Below are 13,045 nucleotides of genomic sequence, written 5' to 3' on the forward strand. Positions count from 1 at the left end.
CGCAGGCTAGCGCGAATGCCCAGCAACACCAGGGGCATCATTGCATTCCAGGCACCAGGATGAGGGTGGCACTTCAGAGCAGCCTTTAGGTGGCGGTGGAAACGCTCGACGAGGCCATTGCATTGTGGACGGTAGGAAGTTGTCCGAGTCCGGCAGGTGCCGAGCAGGGCCAACAAGTGGCGGAAAAGCGCGGACTCAAACTGGGCGCCACGATCTGTGGTGACGACAGATGGGACGCCGAAGCGGGCAATCCACCCAGCGATGAAAGCGGTGGCAACTGTTTCCGCGGCGGCGTCCTTGATCGGAATGGCCTCTGGCCAGCGGGTAAAGCGATCCACGCAGGTCAGCAGATAGGTGCAACCACCGGAGGGAGGCAAAGGGCCGACCAAATCAATGTGGATGTGGTCAAAGCGCTCATCGGGTGGCAGAAACTGGCCAAGCGGAGCCTGGGTGTGGCGGGTCACTTTGCTCAGCTGACAGGAGGGGCAGCAGCGGGTCCATTCCCGGACGTCCTTTTGCATGCCGGGCCAGACGTAGCGTGCCGAAACCATACGCTGAGTGGCACGAATACCCGGATGTGCAAGGGAGTGCAGGCTGTTGAAGACGGTCTTGCGAAAGGACAACGGTACAAACGGGCGGGCAGTGCCGGTCGACATGTCGCACACCACAGGCTGGGTAGCGGAACCGTACGGGATTGGCTGAAGCTTCAGAGACGACTGCGTGTCTTGCTGAGCGGAGAGTAGCTCGGGATCAGACTGCTGGGCGGCTGCCAGAGCCTGAAAGTCGACAGCGGCCGGCGGCGCGGTTACTGCATCAACAGTGGCGCGAGACAGAGCGTCAGCAACAACATTGTCAGCCCCACGCAGGAAGCGGAGATCCGTCGTGAATTCAGCCACGTAGGACAGGTGCCGGAGCTCACGAGGTGAGTGGCTAGTACCAGCAGCTTGCATGGCGAACACCAACGGGCGATGGTCCGTGAGAATGTGGAAGCAGCGGCCTTCCAGGTGATGCCGGAAATGCTTTACTGCCAGGTATGCAGCTAGCAATTCTCGACCGAACGTGCTGTAGCGACTCTGAGCTGGTTGCATTCGTTTGGAAAAGAAAGCGAGCGGCTGCCATGCCCCATCAACAAGCTGTTGAAGGGCCCCGCCAACTCCGACATCTGATGCATCCACAACGAGCTGGAGGGGTGCATCCGGGATGGGGTGGATGAGCAGCGTTGCTGCAGCAAGCGCGTCCTTGGCAGCATGGAATGCCGTGACAGCGGCAGTGCCAAGTTTCAGGGGACAGTTCTTCGGACGCTGAGGTCCACCAAGCAGATCCGTCAGTGGTTGGAGGATGTCGGATGCCTGGGGAATAAAGCGCCGGTAAAAGTTGACCATGCCCAGAAACTCGCGAAGCTGGCGGCGAGATGTTGGAAGGGAATACTGAGCCACGCCGTCGACTCTTGCCGGTAGCGGGCTGATGCCCTGGGCGTTAACCAGATGGCCCAGAAACGTCAGGGACGGCTGGCCGAAAACGCACTTAGCGGGGTTGATCACCAAACCATGCTGCTGCAGTCGCTCAAACACCAGGCGCAGATGTTGCAGGTGCGTAGCGTGGTCGGAGCTGGCGATTAGGAGGTCATCGAGGTAGACGTAGCAGAAATCCAGGCCATGCAATACTGAATCGATAAACCGCTGGAATGACTGTGCCGCGTTCCGGAGGCCGAAGGGCATCCTGATGAACTCAAATAACCCGAACGGAGTCGTGATGGCAGTCTTGGGAATGTCGGCCGGGGTTACTGGTATCTGGTGATACGCTCTGACCAGATCCAGTTTCGAAAACACTGTAGCACCATGGAGACTGCTGGTGAAATCCTGAATATGAGGAATCGGATACCGATCCGGTTCGGTGACTTTATTCAGGAGTCGGTAGTCTCCACATGGCCTCCAGTCTCCATTGGGTTTAGGAACCATGTGGAGAGGGCTGGACCAGGGCGAGGAGGATGGCCGAATGATGCCCAGGGACAGCATATGCTGGAACTCAGCTCTGGCCGTTGCCAGGCGGTCTGGAGCCAGCCGACGAGTGCGGGCATGCAGTGCCGGGCCGGTAGTCACAATATGGTGCTCCACCGAGTGCTTGACCGGCAGGTCATAACAGCATGGTTTGGTGAGGCTTGGGAACTCGGCAAGCAGGCCGGTGAATGCTGGTGCTGTGGCCACCGGGGCGGAAACCAAGGAGCAGCTGAGCGATGCGGTTTCGGCAGGAATGCAATTGACCTGGAGGTCAGTGGAGTTGTCACGGATGGTGCGTCCATGAAGGTCGACTTGGAGACTGAACCGATGGAGGAAATCAGCCCCCAGGATCGGCTCCTTCACGTCAGCAACGACAAATATCCAAGGGAATGTTCGTCTAAGACCAAGGTCAAGGGTCAAACACCTCTGCCCGAAAGCCGGAATAGCAGAGCCATTAGCAGCACGGAGCTGACACTGACCAGTCGGATCGACGTGGCGGCGGTGTTCAGAAGTGGCTGGCAGCAGGCTGACGTCAGCACCGGTATCCACTAGGAAACGGGTTCCGCTGGTGACGTCACGGACATAGAGGCGGCGGGAGGTAGGTGGGCCAGACACAGGAGCCGCTACTGGCTGGCCGGGGCATTTCCCGACGACCAGGAGCACGGGGCTTCACACCGCCGGGCTTGCACACCAAACTTGCGGTGAAAATGGCATAAACCACTGCTATGCGGTGAGACCGAGCGACTGCGGGGTTGGCCGCGAAAGCGAGGGCGGCCGTGCTGCTGTTTCAGCTCGGTTACAGTAGTCGTCAGGGCGGCAACTTGGTCCCGGAGAGCTGCAATGGCAGCCATTGTCTCTGACTCGCCAGTGTTGCGAACTGCATGTACTGCCGCACTGGGACCAGCTGCCTCCACTATTCTGTCAGCCATTTCTGCCAGATCCTGCAGCGGCAGTGATGCAGGGCAGGATGCTACTATTGACTTGGCCGATCGGGGCAACCGGCTGACAAACAACTCTCGCAAAAGTTTTTCGGGCATGGCGTTCTCACCTACTAACTGCTGTAGCTTGCGTAATAGCTGGGTGGGCTTCTTGTCGCCCAGCTCTTCGTCCGAAATCAGCAGGCGCAAACGCTGCTGTTCTGACATCTGCGTGCGGTGAATGAGACGCTCGCGGAGAGCGTCGTACGGCTGTTGAGCAGGAGGATCCAGGATGATGTCACGCACCTCTGCCGCATACTCTGGTGTCAGTGATCCCACCACGTACTGATATTTGGTCACCTGGCTGGTGATGCGACGGGTGGAAAACAGGGATTCAACCTGTGCGAACCAAACCTGGGGGTCAGCAGCCCAGTAAGGTGGTAGCTTGACGTTCAAGCTGACCGCGGCCACCTCACTGTCGCGGGCTGTACCGCCTGCTGCGGAAGTTCCAGCGCCGGTGATTCTGGACAGCAGTTGGCCACGACCTACACTGCGGATAGGTGTGCTAGCTCCGGAGTTTGAGGTATTCATACTGTACTAGTGCTCATAAAATACTAAAAAGTAAAATTCAATGCTGCGTGCAGACCACTGAGCGATCGCGAGTGATCGAACACTAGACGGGGTCACCAATTGTAGCAGTGCGCTACGTAATTCTATACAAAAGTCTGGATTCGTGAATTTAGAACTAACTTCGAACGATTGAATCTGGTGTCATAATTAATGTTACTTTAGTCTTACAGTCATTACTGTTCGGCTCACAACCAGAGAGAGAGAGAGAGATAATGGAAGCAAGGCAAAAGGCAAGGAGCGGCGACTTCTGCTCGCCTGCTGAATACGGTGTACGGTACAACTATACCAAAAGGGAAGGCCAGCGGCGCACTGGAATCTAGTTGTACACAGCTGTAGTACGCATGCAAATAAGGATAATACGGTGCGGAAGTGAACGGCGCATGCTGATACGGTAAAGCGGTCGTAATACATATAAGTGTGACCGCGAGACCGGAGAATTTCATGAAGCCAATAATATGAGAATTTCATTGAAACCGAAGTAAATCAGGTCATGTGACCGAGAATCCGCTACAAAACCAGTGCACAAAACTAGATTCGAATTTTTTTGCCGCTGAGAATTATGAATCGGGATGCAAACTGCATGCAGCAAAGTCACTACTGTTTGTAGTTACAATGCAATCGTTCAGAACTGACTTCCAAGTAAAGAATGTCCTAAATATCTCTCGACATATTTGTTCACGACTTCCTAGGCCAATCGGCGTAGACTGTAGTGAGTAACCTTCTGGAGCAAATGACGACTGCCCCGAGCATGAACTTCTTTTCATCCTGTTCAAGGTCAAATATTACTCAGTTTGCGTTGAAGAATAACAATTACATTCGTGAATGGCCGAACTGAGAAAACCCTCATGATTTCTCTTGGATTTCGTATCCCAAGTTCCTCTACTTGGCTGGATAAATCGCCTCTTTACTTCATCATACTGGACTGGAACTTGTAGATAATAGCGAGCAATGAATTGGTGAGTGAAGTATATTTCAAAAGTAATAACCACTCGATTACTGAATAGTAGTGAATACGTAGAATACTCCAGTATTATTATTATATGAACACTGAAGCTAATGTGACATTACAGTAGTACAATAGGAAGTACGTCACCACTGTTGTAAATGCACGCGCTGATCCTATCCAACCTGACGGCCAATGCAAGAGGTTGGAATTGGCTATTGATTTCCTAACACACTCATACAGCACCAAAAGCTATCTGTCATTGCTCATTTTCAACTCAACATAACACAGTTTCAAATCACCAGGTGCACATCTTGGCACATAATGTGTGCTGTCGCAGTCCACCGCAGAACATAGTAATCCACAGATAACTACCGATATAACATGATGTCACATACATACATGCATGCATGCCGCGGCGCACCCACACGCGTGCGCACACACACACACACACACACACACACACACACACACTTGAAGCAGCTGAATAATCCGACTATGCAGTCTCCCAGGCACGCGCACACACACGAACCAGCTGCCGAATCCAACTATACAGTCTCCCAGGCATGCACGCTCGCACACACACACACATGAACCAGCTGCCGAATCCACACAAACACGCGCGCGCGCGCGCGTGCGCACACACACACACACATGAACCAGCTGCCGAATCCGACTATGCAGTCTCCCAGGCACGTGCGCACAAACACGCTTATGCGCACGCGTGTGTGCCCGCACACACACATGAACCAGCTGCCGAATGCGACTATGCAGTCTCCCAGGCACGCGCGTGCGTACGCACACACACACATGAACCAGCTGCCGAATCCGACTATGTCAGTCTGCCATGACTGCGAAACCAGCGAAGACATACAGTGCATTGGCTGCTGCCAGACTGGTCTGCTACAGGTTTGCGACGCTCTTGAGTACACTTGTGGCATGGCAGGCCGCTCTTCGAAAAGGAAATGTTACAAATACTACACTGAATCCGATCACGGGAGGCCGGCTGTGGTGGTGAAGCAATTCTGAATGCTGTGCGCCACTCTCCTCGCTGCTGTGCAGTGTCGAACCAATATCCTTCAAGATGTAAGTGATGGATGTCCCTTCGGACAACATCACACCAATGCTGTCGGGTTTCACACACACACACACACACACACACACACACACACACACACGGCGCACACCTTGTCGACAATTGCGGAATCTAAAACCCACCAACGACCTGAAACACGGATCGCACTGGCCGCAGTGGCTGTGGCAACACCGTGCCCCAACACCAGTAGTAGCCTGGGGTGGTGTCACCAACAAAGGAAAACGCCTAGCACGCACATGCACGTGCGCGCGCGCACACATGCACGCTCGCACACACATGCACACTCGCACACACATATGCACGCGCGCGCACACACACATGCACGCGCATGCACACGCACACACACATGCACGCACCCACACACACAAACACGCGCACACATGCACGCGCGCGCGCACACACACATACACAGCTAATGGTATACAGTAGTATGTTGCCCGCAAAGCAGCCAGGTGCTCTGGCTTGGACCTCCAGCAGCGCTGGTTTCGCCCTCGCTACTTGTCGTCTTGCCCTCTCCAGTGCTGCCTGCGACAAAACATTCCCTTCCGGAAACTCTGGGTGGACCAGTTCTCCGTGTTGTGTTTACACCGTGCTCTGCTTTCACCGGTATGGCATTCGTTGTTCGTATCAACCACTAAGCTCCTGGTAGGTAGCCCCTTACTGGCCTTAGGATGTGGCTCTGGGTTCACTACTACATGCACATCACTGTCAGCAAGTATAGACAAAGCAAAATCAGAGGCACTGGTCTTCTCCAGGTTTGCAATTGCTATCACATGGGTGCAATTGGTGTAGCACTTTTCATGATACCAGCCACACCATTTACTCCTCCCTGAGCTCTTGTGCTGGCAGAGAAAAGCCCAGATATGGTCGTCCTTCTCTCGAGCAGCGCTGACGATGCGACACCAACTTGTAGTCTCGATATTACTCACTGCAGGCTTCTCGTTTTTACTAAATTGGGCGCTGTGACACAGACACAAAATTCCAGCAATATTACTCCGCTGGGCTGTCATTTGCCACTTCGTTGCCGTCAGCTGCCTCATCCAGCACCTCGCTGCCACTAGAAACGTCTTCCTCTTCTTCCATTGTTGTCAAAACAACATCAATGTACACGAAAGGAATAAACTTCAATAAAGTGATCACAATATCCCAAGTCGATATTGTCGTCAACGTCGTCATCTTCTAAAAATAAATTATTTTTCCTCACTCTACGCGAACTCGTGTTTTGCGCTTGCTCATACGACGCACACCTCACCACTCGCGTAAAAATATTCGTTCTCACGGTGGAATTTGGTCGAGAAAAGAAGCCCTCGCGAAGGTCTCTGGATCGGTTCTGGAACGTCCAACAAGCGAAAACGTATCCTTTGTGATGTCCTTGACCAACACTGTAAGCGGTGATTTGTCCATCCGAGAGTGCAACGGCACTTGTGATTTTGAGTTTTGGCTCACGGACTATTAGAGCCTCCTGGTCGTCGCAATCTGATACATATGCATGCTGCCTTGCGTGAAAGGAACATTTTTCCGAAAGCAAGCTTCTTCTCCAAAATTCGAAATTTCCTTCCAAAAATGCCGTCGTCCTTGACCTCGAAGCTGAATGTTGTTAGGATAGAAAATTAGCGAAGATGTAGCCGACCCATTCTGGCAAGCCGTGTGCCCTCTGGATATGCAGTTGTTCGCCATGGTCAACAATCTTCTTCTCCTTCGTTCGTACTTTCACTTTCCTGACCACGAATACAAGCGGTACCCATGCTCAGTTTAGTGTTTATTTGTCTGTCTATGCACATACATGTAACACAATGTACTGTTCGTGCTGCAGGCACTGGCCGATCATGGAAATAGAGGAAGCAGCCAGCTTTCTTTGAATTCTCGTGCTTTCAACAAAAATATGTACACACTTTCCTTGGCTCCTCTTTCCCACCGCCACCATGCATGCACAATCGAGCTTGCTTTAATGCCCTGCAGTGCAGAATGCTCCCACCACCGCAACTACCACCGCCGCCACCACTACCAGCAGCAGCAGCAGCAGCACCACCACCACCACCACCGCCACCACCACCACCACCACCACCACCACTGTGACCACCACCACTGTGACCACCACCACTGTGACCACCACCACCACCACCACCGCCACCACCACCACCACCACCACCACCACTGTGACCACCACCACTGTGACCACCACCACTGTGACCACCACCACCACACCACCACCACCACCACCACCACCACCACACCACTACCACCACCACACCACTACCATCACCCATGACCATCACTATAGAAGCATTGTCGTGCACAGCACGTCTGCAAGAGAAAATAATGGTACGCCAGTGCTGTAATGCCCTGCAGTGCAGTATGCTCCCGCCACCACCACCACCACCACCACCACTATGGAAGCATTGTCACGCACTGTACATCGATCCACAAGAGAAAATATGCCAGTGACTTACTAGCACCTCCATGCTGCATGCGGACCTGGACACAGCACTGTTCCCTCTGCAGGAAAGGGGCGGGGTGTATTTCATTGTCCCTGCCTGAAGTAATAATGACTACATGCCAAGATGTCCAGCTAACTTTGCCAGTAACGAACGACCCTTGATCGGGCATGAGAAAAGTGTTGCTATTTGGGAGTTGGCGTCATTCACGGGGTTGAAAATATACGGCTATATTGTTACTAGGTCTGAAGATAGTCTCACTATCCGTGGGTTGTTATACCCGTGGTTGACTGCAGATACGTTTGGATTATTCTATGAGTATGTGAAGGGTATACGTTAAATATTTTCCCGAGGATATAGCACGAGGAAATTATGGGGAATGCAGTACATGTATAGAATGGTGCAATCCATTTCTCCCAGGGCACTTTCCCAAGACTCCTTCCAATATTCACTCTTGGCGCGACCCATGTGAACTGAGCGGGGTGTATCGTTGAATATACCCTTCTCAGAACGTCTACTGATTGGCTGAAATCGCCCAAATCATACCGTGCCATGGATCAATGCATGTCAGGGAGTCGTAGCACCCAAGGAAACAACACGAGATCATGATACCCAAAATGATGTACTGTAAAAGCGGAAATTTTCAGTGGTGTTTTATTTTCGGTAACTTCGGTGCCGACAATTTTTACCGAAAAATGCACCGGTACTACTAAGTAGTGCTAGCACCCTTACCTGGAAAGCGGGTATTACCGAAAATTTCCCTCCACCGAACCACCGATTTTGGAGAATTCCGAAAATATTACACCACCAAAAATGTCTGCTTTTACAGTACACAGATTGGATCCATGGAGATTCTACATGATCCGTGGTTTATGCAACTCGTGATCGCGGACTTGACCCACTGGCCCCAAGCATGGGTCAATCAAGCGATGCTATATGCGAGCATGTATGTATCGCACTTGCCCCTAAGGCAGTAAGGGCAACTGTCACTGGCAGCCCGGGGTTGAACCCACATTATTAATTTTTGAAATTTTCTAGGGTGACACGAAAAGCTTCACGCACTGGGTGGTCACTCTCTATCCATGTATACCACTCTGCCAATAGTGCATAGAGCTCTCTTTTGAGCTGCCCAGCTGGCCCTCGTTATGATTTAGGCTGAAAGTCTACCGTGCCGTCTCCCTTATTATTATTTATGCTATGACTCCATAATGCATATTATGTACAGAAGAAAAAATCCCGGGGCTCCGTTGATGAAATTCTGTTTTGTCAAGTGGGCATTTTTGATTATTGTGAATGGCGTGTAGTGCCATAGTACAGTTCCTTTTGCTACGTAACGTTTGCACAAGTCACGTTTCAGCAATTGAACTAGGAAGATCTATGTCTCTGATCTTGTCATTTGGCCTGGCTGGTACTGTGCATTAACAACCATTGTCAGGCACCCTCGAAAGACCAACAGCGATGAGTTCATGACCCAAGCATTATTTGGGCCGTTAAGTTGACTAAACGGGAGTGTAGCAAGCTTTGATCGGCGTACTTCCTTCCGTACGTAGTGAAATGTTGTCCGAGCTGAATAGATTCTATCTCCTGCGGTTTAGTACGATAGTTCCACACCTAATACTGTAGATTCGACGTCTCCAAGAAAAATCTCCATGGAGACTGGAAACTATAGCAGATCATAAACGACGCAGCAGGTCAGCTGATTCCCTAGCTCATGTCTAGGTTCATGTACTTTGGTCAACGTGTTGTGGCAGACTCCATGTGCAAAGCTGCATACTCTTGGGGTTATTGATTCTTGCTTATAATTCATGCATAGATATGAACATCATAATAATTGAATGTTGGCAAGACCCAACAAGGTGTCCCTTACATCAGATCTTCACAAAATGCACATTCTGTAAGACATGTATATATAACGAGAAAGCAAATCTAACGTTTTAACGGATGACATTTCTTCGTTATAATAGATCCATTGAGGCCGTACTGCTTCATATATGCTGTGTGTGTATATGGCAGAATACTGCAAGATTGTTAACATATCTTCTCGTTAACCTATGAATTTTGGACAATCGTTAAATGTGCGACTCGTTATAATACCATGTCTTACAGAACATCTTGAAAAGCCGTATTTTGGTTTCACATACACGTCTCATTTCTATCACAGAGATCAGCAGCCATGGGCCATTGGTGGCAATACTGGTAGGAGTCGCCCGAGGCTTAGCCAATAATTTCCGTTCTATACCCAATATACATACCCGAACTGGGCACAAATCTATCCCATTCCTTGGTGCTGACCCCTTTGATGCGCCCCCGAATCCCTTAGCATTATTAGTACGTCCAATTCATTTCGTGATCAGCTCACCGCATGCTCAGTACTGTGTTGTAAAGTATGCAAATTTCCGACGCTTTTAAATTGCAGCCTCCCCAGGGCAAAAACACATCTCAACCACATTGAACTTTCAGCCTGTACTGCTGATGCCTGTATGCACTGTCACGTTGAACCTTGCAAAACGAATTTTAGGCTACAAATGCCCAGTAAATAAAAGGGGAGAAGGCACTGAACGAAGCGTCAACCTACGAATACAACCTCAGTGCAACAACGTGCTCTTTCTCTTTCTGCTTGTGTAAGCAGAAAGAGCACGTTGTTACACTGAGGTTGTATTCGTAGGTTGACAGTTCGTTCAGTGCCTTCTCACCTTTGGTTACGTAATCTTGTTACCTTTTGCATTTCCTCTAGTAAATAAAAGGGGGGTTGTCAAATGACAACCGCTCTATTCAGTTGCTATTCACTCCTGGCGCATGCGCTGGACGAAAAATTCTTTTATTAGTGATGTCGAAAAAGTATGCGGTTGTCAGTTGACAAACCCCCTTTTATTTACAATTCAGTTGCGTGATGTCCACCACTTTCCGAATTAAAAATGCACAGGCCTTTAATAGCCGAAAATAAAATATGCGCCGAATATGCAGTACCTTGCGCACTCTGTTAGAAGACATTAGGGCTACTGGGAATGAATGCCCAAGTAAAATAATGAAGTACAGTAATACAATACTATAGGGAGTGCATTTGCCATGAATGCACCAAGCCAACTCTCCTATACAAACAGTATAGTGTTGCTGCCAAAAATATGATTAGCTAAAGTTGCCTTTTTGCATTATTATGGTTGAACTTTTTTTCCTGTAGCCTCGTTCCCATGCTGTGGATTTAATCACGAAATTTGTTAGCAAGACGAAGAGGTTTTATGTGAGCTTACTATTATTCTACCTGCACTTGCTTTTATCTTTTTTTTGTGCAGGACTCTGAGAAGCTGGAAGGACCCCACAAACCTCAAGCATTGAGGATACAACTTTTAAACCAAGAACCTGGCAACATGATGTGCATGTATCACGTTCGCTGTGATTGCATCGTTTCAGGGTACACGGACAACATACTAGTACTAGTAACTAGTCCTTGATTAGCAGCAGTGGCCTGAATTATTGCCTGGCCGCTATTCATATAATCCTTTGGTGCTTACTCATCGCCTTGTTCTGTCTCTAAAATGGCGTATGGGTGTTCCGAGGCTTGTAATATTTGCTCAAGCCGCACATTGGCATTGGTGTATGTCGGTAAATGCCAGCCACTGCTGCCTAGCTCAACATGTTTTGTATGATGTAGAATGCGCTCTGTGTATCTACAATCGAGTGACCTGCTTGTGTGGGCTAACTGTAACTACACCAACAGTTGCACTAGTATGTGCACTGTGCTGGCACAGTGTATCATACTCAGTCTTGTCACTTCTTCTCCCACGTTTACTGTATTGTTTAATTCACTGTACACATCTTGCCCTGCTCCTCTAAGGCCACACAGAATTAGTTTGTTGTTTTGGGCCACTACACTCAGCTGGTGTAAGGTTGGTCTGCTTCTCTCTTCCTTCTCTTTGACGTGTCCAGCCAATCATTCATGTCAAGCTTTGCATAACTTAGATCACTGTATATACAGTCACCTGGCTGGAAACGTCCATGGCTGCAAAATCGCATCTTTCTTGAGGGACCCCATTTTATAGAGTGGACGACATTCACTTTCCTGATAGACTCACCTCAGATGTTGGTATTGTACCCATCCCTGATTTGTACATGCACCACGTTTTTGGCAACTCCGAACAGTGAGAATGTCTGCTGTGGATAGTTCTCATGCTTTAAACTCATTCCTAAATTGAATGTAAACAAGTACGGTGTAATACCACCAAAATGTAGTTCATTAAAAGTCGTCGATTATGATCCTTTGTTGAGACGAAAGCTTCGGGACCTGGGAGTACTTGTGACATACCCATATCATACTCTCTCAGGTTGTGAAGCTGTGTGCCAGGGGTTATGGCGATCGAGTGCATGTATGTTCGGATAAGGGCGTGGGAAAACACTCATCTAAAACATACTCATTTCCTCATGCATACTTTCATTTCTCATTCTTTTTGGCACACACTCCAGCTCCTCGAAATTATCATGGGATGCATGTTGATGACAGCCTGCTGCCATGCAGCCTGAGCAGTTCGGACAATCAATCATTCGGATAATCGGCATTCTATATTACTACAGTTGTAGTAGCTGTATTTCATGTACAGTACTACAGTAGAGTCGGGCGCCGAAGAACGTGTTGCCCAAGAATGTCCAGCCTGAAATGCTAAGAACGCCACCGCCTTAAGTTTAAAAGAATGGCGGTGTTGGTTTTCCGGCAGCTTTCGGGATACATAATTATGATCCTAACATGATTGTATCTATTGAATGAAAGAACATGCTACAAGAGCGCAGCCGGATGGCTGAAAAATACGAACACCCAAGGCTAACCTCTTGGACACAACGTTCTTGGACGCTCGACTCTACTGTAGTATGGAAGAACGCTCTTCGGCAGGGATGTTACATGTTAGAAATCATGCGTACAAGATGCCTATTTATGTCTGCTCTTCTTTTATGACAAGCTTTGACATGCATGCAGCTCTTAGTTAATCCCAAAGGTGGAGTGCAATGACATGTTTAATAAGTCCCAAAGGCGGAGTGCA

At 49.6% G+C, this 13,045-nt stretch overlaps 1 protein-coding gene across 1 annotated transcript; it reads right to left on the bottom strand.

Annotated features, from left to right (window-relative positions):
* Nucleotides 1–2,620: 2,620 nt before the first annotated feature.
* Nucleotides 2,621–3,505, bottom strand: LOC135817019 (uncharacterized). The gene has a single exon (XM_065330117.1). The coding sequence runs from the start codon at nucleotides 3,503–3,505 to the stop codon at nucleotides 2,621–2,623; it is 885 nt and encodes a 294-aa protein (XP_065186189.1).
* Nucleotides 3,506–13,045: the final 9,540 nt, after the last annotated feature.

This window comes from Sycon ciliatum, chromosome 5 (genome assembly GCF_964019385.1).
Source record: "Sycon ciliatum chromosome 5, ocSycCili1.1, whole genome shotgun sequence".
In the NCBI taxonomy this organism is placed as follows: domain Eukaryota; kingdom Metazoa; phylum Porifera; class Calcarea; order Leucosolenida; family Sycettidae; genus Sycon; species Sycon ciliatum.